At 30.7% G+C, this 19,273-nt stretch overlaps 4 protein-coding genes across 5 annotated transcripts; 1 reads left to right on the top strand and 3 right to left on the bottom strand.

Annotated features, from left to right (window-relative positions):
- Positions 1 to 432: 432 nt before the first annotated feature.
- On the bottom strand, positions 433 to 2,440 carry LOC130669261 (eukaryotic translation initiation factor 5). The gene is made up of 3 exons (XM_057472030.1): positions 1,399 to 2,440; positions 1,074 to 1,265; positions 433 to 987 (listed from the first exon to the last, which is right to left on the bottom strand). Exons 1-3 carry the CDS (start codon positions 2,437 to 2,439, stop codon positions 862 to 864), a joined length of 1,359 nt encoding a protein of 452 aa, XP_057328013.1. The 5' UTR covers position 2,440; the 3' UTR covers positions 433 to 861.
- Positions 2,441 to 2,830: 390 nt separating this feature from the next.
- LOC130669263 (uncharacterized) lies at positions 2,831 to 9,036 on the bottom strand. 2 transcript variants are annotated; one of them, XM_057472033.1, is made up of 3 exons: positions 8,857 to 9,036; positions 8,473 to 8,652; positions 2,831 to 3,269 (listed from the first exon to the last, which is right to left on the bottom strand). In XM_057472033.1, the coding sequence occupies exons 2-3, from the start codon at positions 8,492 to 8,494 to the stop codon at positions 2,836 to 2,838; spliced, it is 456 nt and encodes a 151-aa protein (XP_057328016.1). In that variant the 5' UTR covers positions 8,495 to 8,652; positions 8,857 to 9,036; the 3' UTR covers positions 2,831 to 2,835. The 2 variants fall into 2 exon arrangements, with proteins under 2 accessions (XP_057328016.1, XP_057328017.1); XM_057472034.1 differs by lacking the exons at positions 8,473 to 8,652; positions 8,857 to 9,036 and adding exons at positions 5,042 to 5,385; positions 5,496 to 5,665.
- A 244-nt stretch (positions 9,037 to 9,280) lies between these two features.
- LOC130669262 (cytoplasmic 60S subunit biogenesis factor ZNF622) lies at positions 9,281 to 11,097 on the top strand. Its single transcript, XM_057472031.1, has 2 exons — positions 9,281 to 9,539; positions 9,817 to 11,097. Exon 2 carries the CDS (start codon positions 9,834 to 9,836, stop codon positions 10,998 to 11,000), a length of 1,167 nt encoding a protein of 388 aa, XP_057328014.1. The 5' UTR covers positions 9,281 to 9,539; positions 9,817 to 9,833; the 3' UTR covers positions 11,001 to 11,097.
- A 255-nt stretch (positions 11,098 to 11,352) lies between these two features.
- LOC130669260 (putative ankyrin repeat protein RF_0381) lies at positions 11,353 to 13,930 on the bottom strand. The gene is made up of 2 exons (XM_057472029.1): positions 13,791 to 13,930; positions 11,353 to 13,693 (listed from the first exon to the last, which is right to left on the bottom strand). The coding sequence occupies exon 2, from the start codon at positions 13,669 to 13,671 to the stop codon at positions 11,545 to 11,547; it is 2,127 nt and encodes a 708-aa protein (XP_057328012.1). The 5' UTR covers positions 13,672 to 13,693; positions 13,791 to 13,930; the 3' UTR covers positions 11,353 to 11,544.
- Positions 13,931 to 19,273: the final 5,343 nt, after the last annotated feature.

Raw genomic sequence — 19,273 nt, 5'->3', positions numbered from 1 at the left:
TCTATAAATAATATAGATGTTGAATTCCTTCAGCATTGTATTTAGACAAAAAAAAATAGTAAATATATAGTATATAATATAAAATAATTAAAAAAATTATAATATAAATCATATTTAATATAATAATGATATTTAAAGTAATTATATCAATGTACCCATACATAAAAAGGTGTGAAGCATAGCGCCCTTTTTTCACGATTTTTGTGTGTGTGCAATTAAAAAAATATACCCACACATAAAAAAATTAATTGCGGGTGTTTTGTCGAGGGTGTTTTGGTTTGCGGGTATTTTGTCGTCGGGTATTTTGTCGTCGGGTATTTTGTCGCGGGTGATTTGTCTTCGGGTATTTAGACGTGCCACCTTTCATTTAAATAAATTAATGCCCAATTTTTAAATCAGTTATTAATATTTATAGGGAAATATGAAAAAAAGTATTTGCAATAAACCATATTTTTATTTAATAATCATAATATTTTAATAGATACAATGAAAAACGGCCTTAATAATAAACAATTTATAGTAATATGTAAATCAATTGAAAATAAAAATTATTAATCAATTTTTCATTTTAAATTAAAAGGACTGGGTGTCAAGACAATGCAGGTAATGTTTATTATGCATTTATCTCAATAAGAAAATTAATAATATTAAAAAAAAAAAAAAGGTTTAACATAAAAATGACTAAAAAGATTTTTTTTAATTCATAATGAGAACTTTCGGTAATAAGTTTTGTGTCCATTGAGTTCTGAGGTAAAGTAAAAGTTGAATTTTTAGTGTTTATAATTATTATTTTAATTGGTTTCAATTAATTAGCCGGTGTAAAAATTCATTGAGTGTATTATCAATAATTATCATTTTTTTTTAAATGGCATCGATGTCAACGTCATTTTCTTCATCGGAATCATCTACCACAGGTTTGGGTGGAGCTTTTTGATTCTGCTGTTGTTGCTGTTTGAGCGGCTGCTTGGCTCGGTCATCATACTCGATCTAAAAAAAAAAAAACAATTAAATAAATACATATTTACAAAAATTATTTTACAATAAATATCAACTGTCTGGTAAAAAATGTGTACCTCTAAATCATCATCCTCATCCTCTTCCTCAGACTCTGATTCCTCTTCCTCAGCTTCCTTGAGCCAGGTAATAAATGGTGCTGCTTTGTCGTGAATTTCCTGTGACAGATCTTTCGAAACGTACTTCTTACTTACTTTGCTCGCCCATTCGAACAAAGCTTTCTCTTCTAGGATATCATTGTCGTAAAAAAGCTATAAAATAAAAATAAATATATTAATATTTACATTAACCACAACTGTAAATAAATTTTACAACATTATTGTCATTTAAAAATCTATTAAAAAAAAAAATCAAGTAGTAGTTTATTAAATAAACAATAATCACCTTGAGAATACCAGGGACTTTATTCATAAGTGCGTCCTTGTGTAAAGCAATCACCTGTTCAATACCACGAATCAAATATTTTTGTGCTTTTATATCATCATGAGTGAAACGTAGCAAGAGTACGCGGTGCTTCTTAACTTGAGCAGCAATCCCTTGGTCGAACAACAGCTCAGCAAGTACTAGCGGTGCCTTGGTCTTTATTTCAAGTCGATCAGCCTCGCTGACGAGCTCCTTGTGATTATCAAGTTGTCCAGCATCGCGACGTGTTTTAACAAGTTTGTAAAAAATATCCATGCGCTCTTTCTCGCTTTTCTCAAGATCCTCGCTGATGGTCATCCCCTTGGCGCCTTCGGTCAGATCCTGGAGCCGTGCACGGACCGCTTCCTCCGAAACATCGACGGCCCATTTAACGTCGGCCACATCATCGACTTTTTTGTCCTCAGCGATTATCTCCGGTGCCTCGACAACAATATCAGTGGTGCTGGTGTCATTGTCCGGTGAACCAGAACGATCGCCATTAGAATCGCCGTTAACTTTCTTGGAACGTTTGCCGCGTTTACCTTCAGTCAAAGAACTGCCCTGAGCTGCGGGATTAAGACTAGGCGGATTTTTCAGAATGTAAGTATTTAATTTGTGGTTGCTCTCAAGTAAACCATGATGTCCGCAAGCTTTGCAACCCTGCGATATCGTTCCCTTCTTAGCGCTGACAATCAATTCTGTCTCCGGATTATCACAAGCTGGACACAGTACATATTTTCTTATGAAACCGTCAAGCAGATCCTGTAATTTAGCTGCCTCGTGCGAGCCATTGACAATGAAACGTTCATTCTTAAAATCAAATTGCGTTTGTGCACCCAATTCACAGCCAAAATATTTTGTTGGATAAGTCGCCGGTCTTCCAATAGCTTTTGCGACATCAATCATATTGACAATCACGGTTTTAATTCCATTGCCTTTGCCCTCGACTTTAGCTTGGATGCGGGGCATTTTGTAACGATAGAAAGCATCGCTAACATTACGATTTACGTTTAAACTACCCATGATGACAAAAGTTATGCTAATAAATTTTAAAATTTATAAGATAATCCAATAATAATCTATTTGATTTGTCCCTATAACTCAACCCCCAGTATTCTCTTTTATATTTTTTCTTTAACCGCTCAATTTTAACCCGCTCCTTTTGCTTTTCTTAAAAACAATCAAGTTGGCAATGTCTTAGTCCTCGTTTTTCTAACGTGTCGCTTGATTAAAATATGTGCGACCTCCTGATGCGTCAGTTTGATCGGTATTACTGTACGCTCGCTGTTTGGTACAAGAGCTACCTCGTGGTAGCGAAAACACGATCGAGTCAGGATGATTTGTGTTTAAAGTATTGTCTGACAATTTAGTTGTATTAGCAGCAACTTTAATATCTGCCGCACAACTTGATAATGACAGTCACGTCTCCCTAAACGGCTGGTAAAGCTTTCGATGCCTGTTACTGGAAAATTTTGAGGATCTGTGCTTAGGCAGGACTAGATGGTTCAATAAACGTTGGGTGGTATCTTGATTGGTATTATGCCGCGATCTTGTGGGCAGAGGGGGATAGTTTTCAATGATCATACACGCTGCTGGTCCGTATCTCTTGTTTACAGTAATTTTATCAGCACACCACCTTACTCCTACCGATGACGACGCTCCTGATGATCCCGTTAGTCGCAATGATAATTGCGATGATAACAGCGATGGTGTAGATAATGACTCACCAACAACTGAACTAATTAAATTAGTTTTTGCTATAATTTTGCTGTCAATTTTACGTCTGGACAGTGTCCTGCCACCGCCGCCTTTACTACTGGATCCTTTCCCTCTGGATGATATCCTGAATGTTTCTGTAAAAAAAAAATATAAAAATTACATAAATTTAATCCTACGATAATTAGACTCACATACTTAATACTTAATAGTAATTAAAATTTTTATTATGGGTTTTAATTTTTAACGTCCAACAAAATAATTGGCATCGCGTACTCGCGTGCCAAAATAATCGTCTTTACTCAACCAAAAATAAAGCTTAAAGATCATGATAAATAACTTTATCAATAAATAACCAAATAAATTTAGTAAAATATGTCAATTATCCGAAATGTTAATTACTCGTTCATTTGTTTATTTTTAAAAAATAAATAACCAGTAATCGGTAATTGGTAACTGTGATTGCGTAACGATATCAGTTATAGTTTATAAAATAAAAATATTGTGCACAACTCAAACAATAAAACGGTTATACAATCCCTACAACACAAGCAAACAGGATTAGGTGATCGAGTTCAAAGGAAGCCTGTCTTCTGTCTTGACAAATCGTTTTTATTTTATATCAACAATGGATTTATACATTTTCCCTCAATAATTTATTATTTATCCCAGTAAATTATTAACAAATAAGTATATAATATGAGTAAGTTTTAAAAAAAAAGTAGTAACTGCAATCACACGGAATTTATTATGTACAATGTACACTAGAGTCGGTGAAAATCAATTGCACGTTCTTTTAATAATCAACATTACATTTATTACCGTCTTATTCTTGTAGTCATGTATGTGAACATGAACATTAATATGTACATATGTATATATATGAAAAAATAATACACACGATTTCGATGCACGTACGATCGATAACGTTATCTGAAAGCAGGCGTACCTCGCGCTGCTTGACACCTTCTTCTCATCAATTTCTTAACCGAAATAGTTTATATTTTTTAAATATTTATATATTTGCTGATATGTAGTTATTACTGATATATTTTTAATACATATTATGGTCAACATATAATTTAGTTATGATAGTAAAGTTAGCGGACATTTAAAAATTTTTAAAACTTTAAAATAATAAATTAAAATAAAAATAAAAAATTCATGTTTAGAAAATTCAAAATTCAGTACATGCATTTTTTTTTAATTTTATGGTTTCAATTATTTACTTTTTTTTATGTAATAAAAAAATGTATGATACTGAAGTTAGCTGACGTCTAATTTTTTAAAGCGATGAATTATAAAAAAAAATTTTTCAAAAAATTTCTCATAAAGTTTTTTTGATTTTCTATACGTGCATATTTTGAGATTTATTTATTTTTTTTTAATTTGTTGAAAAAATATTTAAAAATTTTTAATTATCTGCTACATTTGCACTCATAATAAATTTTTTATATAAAGGCTGCAGCTGCAGATGAAATAGATCTAGTTTCCTAATCAACTAGATTTATATTCTGCAATTAAATTTTTAAAATTTTAATTAAAACCCCGAGTGACCTACATCATAAAAAAAACTAAACAAATAAAGTATAGCTAATTATTTTTATCGTGTAATTTTCAAGAGCTGACCAAGCATGATATTGACGTACACGTCGTGACGTTGATAATAAATAGTATGTCTATGCGCAATTATCGATGACAACCTTATAATGTATACATATTGATTTAAATTCATTTCCAAACACTCTTATGTCCACAAAAATGAATAATTTATTCATAAATTACAGAAACTAACCGTGACCTATTTAATTTGTTTTTAAAAATAAATAGGGAATAGATAAAAAAAGTAAATTATTAAATCTAGGTCAATGAAAGTGTCGAAATATTTTGATGTTATCTATTTTTTTACCTGCTCGTAGACGCATAAGTCGTTTTTTGGTCTGTAGAGCTCTATCGCTGCAGATGCTGATTAAAAACCGTGGGATCAATAGATCCAACTTTAATTAATCAAAATTTTCCTTAACTCCCAGCGATAAAACACAACAAACTACTTCTATAACTATACTTTTAATTCTGAACTAAGTAAGCGACAATTTTTTAGCTGATTGAGCGTAAAACGAAGCACTTGGGGGTAAGGAAACTGACTGTCACTGTCCTAGTGTACTGTAGAGTACTGGTGTATGCTGTTAATACTCAGCGAGACGGGTGTCGGATTGTGCTCTCCTGCTGGGTGGCGGATGCGCGATGCTAACACTAAAAATCGAATCGCTAAGTAAAGAGGGAGAAGCGATTAAATAAACGAGGGATTTAAATACCGGAAGAAAAATACTAAAGATAATTTTTAATTTATCAATAAAAATCACCGTCTCTTTGAATACTTTTATTTATCCATGTGATAAATCTCACAAGTTTACTTTTTATATTTTCACAATAAAATTTGCGCAGGCGTTTTATTGTAAATACCGAGGCGCAAAATCACTGAGTAAAACCCCGTGGTTTCGCTCCTCATTTATTGATCGAGTGCGCAGTGCACCACTCTTTTTAAATGTATACAGATATATAAGCATGATATCAATGAGCAGTGCGGATTTGTATCATCTTAGATCAACGTCTGGTCGTTTTTCCTTACGAGTTAAAAATCAACTCCGTGAATTTCACGAAATTTCATTTAATTTTCCGACTAGATGACTCAGCATCCACGTGACCTAGGTCATAGTTACAGGGGGTAAAAATTTATTACTGATCCTAAATGACTGATTGTATTTCTACTGATGATTACGTCTTATCTATTACATTAAAATGCTTTATAGAATAAAGATAATTCATTGTCATTTTTATTATTATCATTATTTTTTATTTCACTTGTGATTGTGATTCATTTGTATTTTTAACGAGTGGGAATTTATCATTAATCTGGTCACGTGTCCACGCAGAAAGGAAATAATTAATAGACATGAGATTATTAACAAGTTTTTATAAACAGATTACTTATTATTTATAATTTCAAGATAAACATTTTAAAAATCTTTAGTATAAATTTATATTTCATATATTTATTTTGAAATAGATAAATTTCCAACTGATCTTTAAAGTATAATTTTATTTAAAATATTTATAAAATTGCTGGTTATTATTTATCATTTATCACCAATTCAACTTACTTGATAAATTTATACAATTATAAATATAAGAGTATATTTATTTATATATACAGTGGCTCTCAATTACATTTATTTAAATATATATATTTATAAATGCGGAAGAAATAGCATTGGAACCTTCTAATTTAGAATAGAAATAAAAAAAAACCAAGAAGCTAGTTGAAGAATGTCGTAACCAGAGAGTTTTAGCGAGTGAAACTTTTAGACGGTTTTAATTTAAATTCAACTTTTGCTTTTAATTTATTCATATAAATTTTATTTCTTCACAATCAACATATTTATTTATTTACTATTATTATTATAATTATTAAAACCAAAACTTATTATTTATTCAATAAACATTTCATTCATAAAATTTAAATTATCTTTAAAAAAAAAAAATCTTAATCATACCCGCAGTAAAAAAAAGCCTCAGTATTTATAATCTTAGTTATTTTATCTATTGTAAAATAAATATTTTAATGAGATGGTAATGAAGAGGATGTAAATAAATAATTAAGAGGTTTAATCAGTTACGGATACTGTATTTTAATATAAAACATTAATTTAAATGTTGATGATATTTCCTTAGATGACACTAGAGTGTCGTAACAGTGGATGAGTTTAAAACAAGTTCAATGTACGCAGTTTACCAATAAATCACTAGTTACGATGGCAACGGACATATATATTTATGTATATCATATATATATATTGTCTAAGAAAGAAGAGACTAGAGAAGAGACCGAGACATCACTAAGATTAATTTGTACCCAGTGTAACTATGACCTAGGTCACGTGGATGCTGAGTCATCTAGTCGGAAAAGTAAATGAAATTTCGTGAAATTCACGGAGTTGATTTTTAACTCGCAAGGAAAAACGGCCAGACGTTGATCTAAGATGATACAAATCCGCACTGCTCATTGATATCATGCTTATATATCTGTATACATTTAAAGAGAGTGGTGCACTGCGCACTCGATCAATAAATGAGGGGCGAAACCACGGGGTTTTACTCAGTGATTTTGCGCCTCGGTATTTACAATAAAACGCCTGCGCAAATTTTATTGTGAAAATATAAAAAGTAAACTTGTGAGATTTATCACATGGATAAATAAAAGTATTCAAAGAGACGGTGATTTTTATTGATAAATTAAAAATTATCTTTAGTACTTTTCTTTCGGTATTTAAATCTCTCGTTTATTTAATCGCTTCTTCCTCTGTACTTAGCAATTCGATTTTTAATGTTAGCATCGCACATCCGCCACCCAGCAGGAGAGCACAATCCGACATCCGTCTCGCTGAGTATTAACAGCATACACCAGTACTCTACAGTACACTAGGACGGTGACAGTCAGTTTCCTTACCCCCAAGTGGTTCGTTTTACGCTCAATCAGCTAAAAAATTGTCGCTTACTTGGTTCAGAATTAAAAGTATAGATACACTTATTGATTTCGAAATTTTTTAGATCTGCATTTTTTTGAAATTTTATTTTATTAATTATTTACTTTATTTATTAATAATTTTAAATTTGTCTGATGTCTGCTAAATTCACTCATAAAAAATCATGCTCCGAAAATATGATCCTGAAGTTAGCAGACATCTAATTATTTTTGGATTTATTTGAGGCGGTAAATTTGAAAAGAAAAAAATTTGAAAAAATTGCACCTGTAGTTTTTAAAATTTTCTACATGTGCATATTTTTATTTTTTTGTAATTGATTTGTTGAAAAAAAAATCCGAAAATTTTGAATTGTCTGCTAACTTCAGGATCATTCCGAAAATAGCAGACAATTAACAATTCTCGAATTTTTTTGAACTTTATTTAAAAAAAATAAAAATAAAAATAAAAATATGCACTTGAAGAAAATTAAAAAAACTATAAGTGCAATTAAAAAAAATTTTTTTTTTATAAATTTATCATTAAAAAAAAAAATTATCAGACATCGGCTGATTTCAGTATCATAAAAAATCACCATTTAAATAAAATAATACCGAGTGATTTATTATTTATTTAAATAATTGTGAAAATATATATTGGCAATCGGACCAGCTGGTTAGAAAGTAATTATATATATAGGATAGTAGCCATTACATTGCAGATGGAGATGGAGATGGAGACTGAAGCGGAGCTCGAGTATTATACTGATAATAAATATTTGTACTACATATTAAATAATTAATAAAAATATATGATTTACCTTGTTGTCGATGAAAAGTCATATAAAATGGTAACGCCCTGCTGGACGGCCGCTTTCTAGCGTTAAAAAAAATTCACTTGTAACCCGTTGGGCAAGAAATTGGGACAGATGGATGGCCCTCAGTTAAGAGCAGCACCCTGTGATTTTACTTGGCGATATTACTCGCAACCGTCTGGTTACCTAAAATTATCAAAGTGTGTGTTTTATATATATGTCGGGTATCTTTCTTTCTATATATATATATTGCGCACAATACTTTTGTACATTTATACATATAGATATACATTATATAGATACGCGAACAGTCGAAGCGACCTCAAAAAAAAAATTCAACATTTTTATACAAGTAAATAAATATATTTTTAGGTTTAATATTTAAATTACCTGACAATGGCGACGCAGTGGATTTGACAATTAGTTTTTTTACGTTTGTGAACGTAATGAGTAATTATAAATATAATAATAAAATAAAACAATTATAATGATATAAACGTCCGGTTGTAGAGACAACTCATGCCTGAATGCTACTGCGAATATGAAATGAACGACACAATTTCATTTTCACTCCACTACGTATTTAGAAAAATGGCGGCTTCCCATCACGTTTTTATCACTTCCTTTTCTTTAATTTGAATTAATTTTTTTTTTATTTATTAATAAGATTAATAAATGATATAATTAATTTTACTGTTAGAAAGTTTTTCTTTTTTTTTTTATATGAACAGTAAAATTTAAAAATTAATAAAATAAAAATTCAAAAGAGGATAAATTGCAAGTGGCGCAAAATATCGAATCGATTTAAAAATTTTCGATAGCGGGAGTACGCAGGCGCGGAAATTAAATGTCATATAACCTTTTAAATAATTGAACGTGTTAAATATAATTGTTTAAAATATAATTTATGAGGATATTTTATAATTATGTGATGTAATAATTTTTTTTTACATGAGAATATTTAATTACAATTTAATTATTGGGTTTTAACAAAACAAGACAAGTGATTCATGTCCTATTTGTTGTCAACACGTGGATTGACGTAATTTGTCTTATTTATTACACCAAATAATGTAAGTCTTAATTAATTAGATTGATAATTAATCGTAAATTAATTAAAAATTTTTATAAAAACAGCAGACACTTCAAAATTTTGGATTTATAAATTAAAAAAACTCCATTTTGCTAAAAATAAATTTAAAAAATTTATACCAGACGTCAAAATTTTTAAAAATAATAGATCATTTGTTTACAAAATTTATCACACGTCTGCTATTTTTTTTGGTGTGAATTTTTCAAAACAAGTTTATATAAGAAATAATTTATGACATTTAATAATTTTATTTAAAGATTTTGGAGCAAAAAAAATGGAAACTGAATCTTTACCAACAACATACACATGCATAACATGCCGAGTTGCATTTAAAGATCCCGAAATCCAACGTCAACATTACAAAACAGATTGGCACCGTTACAATTTAAAACGTAAAGTCGCTGAGTTGCCTCCAGTGACAGCTGAGAATTTTCAGACAAAAGTAATTGAACAGCGCGGCGAGGAGACTGCAGTTCCCGAGCAAGAAAGTTGTAAAGTTTGTCACAAGACATTCAACACCACTAATCAGTATGAGAATCACCTCATGTCTAAGAAACACAGGGAAAGGTCTTTGAAGAACGAGAAAATTCCACCGCGTGATGATGCAGAGTACATTAATACAGTAAGTCCTGGCAAATTAATACACAAAGCCGTTAGTTCCATAGGTTCGCCGGACAAAGATGACGAGAAAGCATCTTCACTTAATGTTGAAGTAGACTCAGATGTTGAATCTGTCGACTCTGATGACTGGATCGAGGATACTGATAATCCAGTTAAAAATAACTGCTGTCTATTTTGTAAACATCACAGCAGGTCGATTGTAAAAAATTTGAAGCACATGAATGAAGCTCATGGTTTTTTCATACCCGACCCGGAGTACTGCATCGACGTCAGAGGTTTGCTGGTTTATTTAGGGGAGAAAGTATTCGCTGGGTTCATGTGTTTGTGGTGCAACGACCGCGGACGAGTGTTCCAAAGTGCTGAAGCTGCACGTGGTCACATGCTGGACAAGGGACACTGCAAGATGCTGCACGAAGGCGAAGCTTTGGCTGAGTATTCCGACTGGTACGATTACTCATCGAGTTACCCAGATGCTGAAGATCATGATCCAGATGCAGATGTCGAAATTCCTGAGATTGATGACACTGATTATCAGCTTGTCTTACCCTCGGGCAACGTCATCGGACATCGCTCGCTCATGAAATACTACAAGCAGAATTTGGATCCGAATCGCGCGGTTGCCATTCCGAAGAACGAAAAATTAAGGCGCGTTTTGTGTCAGTACCGAGCTATCGGATGGCCTGAAACTCAGAAAGTTGAAGTGGCAAAGAAAGTCAGGGATATTAGATTCATGCAACGTATTCAATCGAGATACCTTATGAAATTAAAGTTGAAAGCTAATAAATTCCAGCCGCATTTCCGTCAACAAGTTAATTACTAAAATAATTATTGCCAGTTACTTATAATGCTTGTACTACTTATGTATTCTTATACTGATTGGTTACTTTTTTCTAAAATAAAATATAATATTTAAAATATTTTTGTAATTTTCGGAATTTATTAAAAATTTATAAAAACTGGCAGAGATTTAAATAAAATTGACACTACTCCGAAATCACTCTGCTGAAAATACAAACTCCCTATTTACTCCATATGCGATTTTTTAAAAAAACTCTAAGTAAATTTGGGTTTAAATAAACCCCATAATTCTTCCGAATTCACTTCCGATTTTTACGGTGTAGTAAAAACATTTTAAACAAAATAATAAATAAATAATTCCTTTTACAAAATTATAAAATACAAATTATCAAGTCAAATCTATTTTATTTTAGTTATAAAAATATAAAAATTAGTGTTTACATCTGTAGCTTACTGACATAAATAAAATACTTATTTATTTAACGAATAATGTTATAAGTAGGCTCAACTTTTAACTGAAGTAAATAATTTATCTTCCTTAATTGAAACGTTAAGTAGATCCTCCACTAGCACCAATCAAATTTAAAGTACTCTGAAGATAGATCAAGAATTTTTCCTCTTCTACACTGAGCGAGCAGCAAATCCCCATACAGTGGAAACTTCTTTTTCAACTCATCTCGCCGCATAATCGTCTTAATTTTTTTATCTTCCACAAAGCTGTCTACTTTATTGATATTTTGTACCAGTAATTTATAATAAGAAACATTTGTGTTTTCAATATTTTCCTCCTTCATCTTTTTAATTTCTTCCTTGCATTTAACGTTAAATTTTTTTACTGCGCATTCATTGTCACATTTTTTCAAAAAGTCTCCTGTTTCAATCAACGACTCGAATTTTTTATAAACAACCATTCCAGCAATTTTCATTTTAGTCACATGATTTTTAAGTAGCCTCGAAATATGACCGTAAGTCCATTGATGTTTATGAGCTTTATTTATATCAGCCCCTAGTTCTAGAACCAATTCTATCATTTCAAAATCTCCATTATGATTTATTGCGATATCAACAGCAGACTCATAGACTTTATTGACTTTATTATAAGCAGTGGCATTTATATCTGCGCCCTTGTTCATCAACATGACAACAATATCCTTTAAATTCAATCTTATAGCCTCAAGTACAGGAGTTATATCTTCGTAATTAGTAGTATTACTTTGGCAATTAACATCAGCACCAGCATCTAATATAGGTTCTACTATGCATTCATTTTTCTTGCAAACAGCTCTATGTAGAACCGTCATTCCGCCCTCTGGAGTTGTATTAAGACAACATTTTTTATCTACCAGCAAGTAAAAGACATCAATCTTATTGCTTCGTAACAATGCATACTGCAATGCCGTGTAACTCTTGTACTTTGTCTTTGAATACTCATTGACAGCAATACCTCTGTCTATTAATAATTCAACCATGTCATAATTTTCGAGCTCAACTTTAGTTAATGCGGCAACATGTAACGCCGTTTCATCTTCCCCGGTCCTCATGTTAACGTCTACTTTAAGAGTATCCAGAAAATATTTTGTCATGTCTAGTAAATCTTCATGAACAGCAACGTGGTAGGGCGCAAACCCAATCATACCTTTGTAATTGACACGTACATCAATCTTAGCATTATTTTTAATCAAAAGTTCAACGATTTTTAAATTATTTTTCGACACAGCGATGTGAAGTGGCGTTAAACCGGAATCCATTTTAATATTCACGTCACAAAGTTCATCATCAAGTATAAGTTTTACTATTTCTTCATTGTTTGAGTGAACGGCGGCGTGTAAAACAGTTTCATTGTCAAAATTAGAAGCATTCACGTCTGCTCCGCTGCTAATTAACAGTTTAATCATATCGATATTTTCATTTCTAACTGCTAAATAAAGGGGAGTTTTTTTAAATTTATTTAGTTTGTTGATCTCTGTGGACTTGCTGAACCACATAATCAATGCATCTTCACTGTAACCCAGTTCTGATAATTCTTGCATAGAAAAACTCTTGAGAATTTTGTTTATTGAGTTGTTGTAAACATTTGAATTTGAATTTTCAGATAAAAAATTTATTGCTTTATCATTCTTGAGTTCAACTGCACGAGTCAAAGCGGCCTGGTGATGTTTTTTTAGTGCGGTTGCATTTATTTCTTTTGTCAAAAATAACTGGACGATGTCCAGGTGGTTTTTTTCTACCGCAGCATGCAGTGAAGTATTCCAGAAAGCGGGGTTATCACCGACAGCAAAATTTCCAGCAGTGATATTGGCGCCATGCTCTAGCAAACACTCAACAGCTGGTGAATATTCAACATCAACAGCTACGTGAAGAGCTGTCTTGTGGTCTGCGCCAGTTTCGTTGACGTCAACGTCAGAATCTAAGATCTTTTTAATTAATTCCAAATTTTTTTCTTTGACAGCAGAAATGAGCGGCGTGTCTTCAAGTTTTTTTGGTTCTTGTTCAGGTGCTTTCTCTTCAAAATTATCAGACTCATGGCTGTCAGATGAATGACTTGCAGAGTCTAATAAATCATCGCTAAATTCTTGCTCAGATTCTTCTTCCTCGGAATGATCAGACTCGTCACTGTCAAATGGATCATCACTTGTAGAGTCTGATAAATCATCGCTTAGCGAATCATAAATGAAACCTGGGCAACGCGGCATTATTATAATCGAATGTGAATTCCTGTAGAATTTGAAAAATTTTAATTAATATTATTATTTTTGTAATTAATGAAGTTTCGCTAACAAAGTAATTAATTAATATTCTAGTTTTAAATTACTTGCGTATTTTCTTGTGTATAATATTCGTCGTATGCAATCTTTGAGGTCACGATATTTGGGCGAACTTTTTTAGGTTAGCTAACGTTCCTTTGTTCGATTGCGCAAGCATCATCTACGCATATTTTAGCTTCGTAGTGGGGATTGTTTGGCTGACCCAACACTAGGGGCATATTCAAAAACACACTCTGGATACAGTCAGAAATTAAAAACAGGATACAAGAAATATTGTACTACGTATAGAATTTTTGCTACTAATTAAAAACTACAACTGATATAACTCAACATAAGAACCAATATATTTAGTTTATCAATAAATAAACTGGAAAATTTAAATTCAAATTGGAGCGGGAACCGCCATTACGGCTCGCCGTACCTAACGAAATCTCGAATTTAAGAATTCTAATTACTTTTTGAATATTTATGGGACTTGGATGATGAAAATCTTCCGAGGAAGTTCGTCTTCTGCTTTTAGTCGGAAGCTAAGAAAATTACTGTTATGATAATTATTTAATAAATAATTACAATTCTTAAATTCGAGATTTCGTTAGGTGCGGCCCAGTCTTAAAGTCAAACCAATACAACAGAAACTGGCATGTGGCCAAATTGGGACGATAGCCAAGAAAGAGCAAAAAAAAATAAACACCTTCTAGAAGAGAAATATTTAACTCCTGCGTTCAGAAATATCCTCTGGTAGAACCACCCTGGTGGAAATTTTGCGGAATTTTCTTTGAAGAACTCGGTTCTAAAGTTCTAAAGACTTTTTCAGAGTTACTCAGAGAAAAGTCCGAAAAATTTCCACCAGGGCAGAGGTGTGATTTAACATTACAAGGGTATTAATCGCACGTGGATAGGTAATTTTTCATCTCCAGAGTGTATTTCTGAACACGCCCTACATAATTATTAATGCTGGGTCATACCTAACAAAATCTCGAATTTTAAATTTCTAGCTATTGAATCAAGTGAATATTAAACTTTCACTTTTGCTAAGTCCGCAGTGGCCAAGTGGTTAAGGCGTCAAGACATTGGGGAACTTTGTGTACTTGTACACGAGACTCGGACTGTTGAGAGCTTGGGTTCGAACCCAACTCAAAACATCGCGCGTTTCGTCTGTTCACTCTTTTCTACATAAAATTTCCTTTAATTTGATATAATTATTTGATACCGTAAGATGGACGGTGGCGGTAGCTTAGGTTCATCTAAGTCACAAAGTTTCAGGACACTTGAAGATCCCTGGTTCAAATCCAGGCTGCGGTCATTTTTTGACAAATTAAAAATTACGCACGATAACAAACTGATTTTTTTTTTTATTTTATTTAAAAATTGATGATGCTCAAACTAAAAAAAAAATTAATTCAAGGAACTAAAATTTTTCAGTCTACGAAAATTGTTGTTTTAACTAAAAAAATTTAGTTGATAGTATATGAGTTTTAAAATTAACTATAACTTAATTTTTTTAGTGTATGTAAATAAAAATTGTTTTTATTATAACTGCTGATTTAATATAAAAAAGTTGTTATAAATATAAATCTAGTTAATGGAACTAAAATTTTGAAGTTACTGTAATTGAGTTAAATGTAGGCAGGAAATGGATTTTTAATTTTTTTTCAAAACTTGATGATTGAGTAAATAAATGTTTTTAAATCGCCAAAAAGTTTTTATCAAAAACTTTTCTTAAACATATTTTTTTTTGCAAAATTATTTTTTTCTAAAAAAATTATTTTTCAAAGCATTTTTTTTTCCAAAAAATTTTTTTTCTTCATTTTTTTAGGAAACTCCACACTGAGAGAAAAAAAAATTTTTTTCAAGTATTTTTTTTACTTATTTCTGTGAATACTTAAAACAAGAAATTTTTCCTAAATTGAAGTATAATATTTCTTATTTTTAGCAACTATTGCTTCGATCTCGTAATATATTACTAGATACATGAGTTACTTGTAACAAGCAATTATTTCTTGAATTAAGTTGACATATTTCTATATTCAAAAAAGCAATTACATAAGCCATGAAAAATCTTTCTTTGACCAAGCAATTTTTTTCCAAGTTCGAGAATATTTTTTCTCAAGTCAAGAAACTTTATTCTTGGCTAAAGACATTTTTCGTATTGAGTCAAATAAAAAAGTTCTTGAACTAAAACAAAAAAAATTTTAAACTTAGTAAAAAATTTCTCATCTTAAGTAATTTTTTTTTCAGTTTGAGAATATTTTTTTCTCAAATCAAGAATCTTTATTCTTGGCTAAAGACATTTTTTGTATTAAGTCAACAAAAAAAGTTCTTGAACTAAAACAAAAAAAAAAATTTTAAACTAAATAATAAAATTTCTCAGTCCAAGTGATTTTTTTTCCAGTTTGAAAATATTTTTTTCTCAACTTAAGGAATTTTTTATCATGGTGTGACGAGTCACAATATTTTCATATATAAAAAAAAAAAAATTATTAAAAGAAAAAAAAATAAACGCAAAAAAATATAATGCGTGTAAAAAAAAATAAATAAATTTAAATGAATAAAGAGATAGAGAAAAAATAAGGCGAGTGAAAATAACAAAATGTGCAGACGCAGAGTGCGAAAGAAAAAATTAGTACCAGGAGTCACCGCTAGGCGCAGAAGAGCGCTGCAACATTTTCCTAGTTGGACAGTTAGAATAGAAGTAATAAGTTCCGTTCAAAGGAATGAAAACGTCTCTCTGTCAACTACTCGCAACAGGACAATATCCTAGTAGAAGAGTACAAGTACCCTTGAGGTAAATACTTGAGAGTAGATTTTTGGAATGCTTTACAGTCATAACTATAACAGTGCAGGGGAATCCGAAGAAGCATCTATGCGGATTAAATTTAAATACTAAATATAAATATGTAATTATTGAATTGATCATGCCATATACTAAATAAGAAGATTTAATTATTAACCTTGAATATTTTGAATACTAAATATAAATTTTTAATTACTGAACTTAAGAGAATTTACCAGGTGATTTTCAAATGAACCGTTTTCACAGATAAAGACCCAAATTATTAAACAAAATATGTCATTCGATGCGTAAACTTATTATTTATCGAATGAAATGTTTCTCGTTCGGAAATCGCAGTTTATCTCTGAGAACGGCTCATTTGAAATTTCCATTTGCTAATGTAAGTGTAACAAGGACAGTTCCGTTCGTTTACATGTGTGTGAGAAAGAGAATAGATGGCACATCCTCTTAAGTCGTTCAAATACTGAATGAAAATTTTTAATTATTAAACTTTAGTGTTTTAAGTAGTAAATGAAAACTTATAATTATTAAATTAAAGTATTTTAAATGCTAAATTAAAATATTTCAATATTGATCACGAGTATTTTAAATACTAATCTTTAATTTTTAATTATTGAACTTGAGTATTTCAACTACTAGATGTGACTTTTTATTATTTATTTGGAGTATCTTAATTACTAAATTAAAGTTTTTTCATCATTTATTTCAAGTATTTTAAATATTCAATTTTAATTTTCTATCATTTAACATTAGTATTTTTTTATTAAACCTAAGTTTTTAGTATTAATAGATTTCACAAGTATTTTTACTAGAATTAAGAAATTATTTACTTGGCACTATTTAAGTATCTAAAATACTTGAATCAAGTATTTTTACTTGAAAATATGCACTTTTTTCTCTCAGTGTATACACTCCTCGGGAAGTAAATGAGAAAGCCTCAGATCACATGTTTGTTGACCTCGGCTTCGCCTCGGCCAACAATTACATGCGATCTGAGACATTTCTTACTTTACTTCCCTCCCTGATTAAAAAAAGCGATTTAAAGCGATTCGAAATAAAAAATTTTAAATACTTTTTAATGTTTTTGAATACCTTGAATACTTTTGAATCCCTCTTCTTATGGGCATTTATCATTGTAGATCGCTTTTGTAAATCAGGGCTAGGTGTGTAATATACTATTTTCTTATTATTTAATCTTAACTGACATTTATATTGATAAAGACAATAAATCCTAATTAAATTACTTAATTAATAATTTACAGATATTCTAAATGAGATTCTAAAAATGACTATATTCGTTCATGCATGGTTAGGGGAGGGAGGGGCAAAAGGGGGTACTTAAGGAAATGCCAAGTTTTCGAGGACTCAAATACGCTAAACCTTTTTTTTTTAATGATATTCAAAGAAAATAAAAGGAATTTTCAGTTACCGTTGAGAATAAAAAATTTTTTATTTCTGCGGGCAAAGTGGGGTACCCCCTAAAAAAGGTAAAAAAAAAAAATTTCTGGATTTTAAACGAATTTGATTAACTTGAATTTTTTTTTAACAGTGGTTATCAGATATTTTTGGCTGAGTTTTTTTCGGAAACAAAATCTCTAAATACAAAATACAGACCGCACATTGATGCACTAGTGTCTAATCTGGCGAAATGCGCTTAAATTGTTTGACAATATTCGTTTGTTTAAGAGGAAAACGGCCAAAGTTTCCATTTACTGCACAAGTGCAACAAAGATAGTACCCTTCGTGGACTTTAGTGTAATAGAAAGAGAAATACGAACCCCTGTTTTGATTATCATTACAGTCCTAATATGATGAGTTGATGAATCAAGTGAATATTAAACTTTCACTTTTGCTAAGTCCGCAGTGGCCAAGTGGTTAAGGCGTCAAGACATTGGGGAACTTTGTGTACTTGTACACGAGACTCGGACTGTTGAGAGCTTGGGTTCGAACCCAACTCAAAACATCGCGCGTTTCGTCTGTTCACTCTTTTCTACATAAAATTTCCTTTAATTTGATATAATTATTTGATACCGTAAGATGGACGGTGGCGGTAGCTTAGGTTCATCTAAGTCACAAAGTTTCAGGACACTTGAAGATCCCTGGTTCAAATCCAGGCTGCGGTCATTTTTTGACAAATTAAAAATTACCCACGATAACAAACTGATTTTTTTTTTTTTTATTTTATTTTAAAATTGATGATGAAGAACTCGGCAGATATTTGACAATATTATATATATTTACATAAATAAATTGAATACTTACAGCACGTAATTAATTTTTTTTATCTTAAGGTATTTTTTTTTGTCTAAACATAAAAAAAAAAAAAAATAGCCAACCGGACATAAGATTCTTAGTGTCAAAATTTTTTCCTATGAATAAAATTTTTAATTTAAATTTCTCATAATTTATTCAGTACAATTTCGTCCTTTTTGGGTAAAATTACAAATCCAAAATCACCGATCATCTTTTATATGACCGGCGCTTACATTAATAGAATGACAGGTAAAGTAAAAAAGAAATTTTACAATAATTATAATTAAATACTGCTATTTAATTTTCAAAATAACATATAAAACTTTATTATAAAAAATCGATCGTTAAATTTCTTGACTCTATACAATTATTTCGTATTTATGTGGACATATACATAAGCAATTTAAAAATATATTTAAATAATAATTGGAGTCCAAGTTAAAAATTTTTTTTTCCAAGATACTGATAACGTTTTATTCAAAA

This window comes from Microplitis mediator, chromosome 6 (genome assembly GCF_029852145.1).
Source record: "Microplitis mediator isolate UGA2020A chromosome 6, iyMicMedi2.1, whole genome shotgun sequence".
In the NCBI taxonomy this organism is placed as follows: domain Eukaryota; kingdom Metazoa; phylum Arthropoda; class Insecta; order Hymenoptera; family Braconidae; genus Microplitis; species Microplitis mediator.
This window is presented reverse-complemented; position numbering and strand designations above follow the sequence as displayed.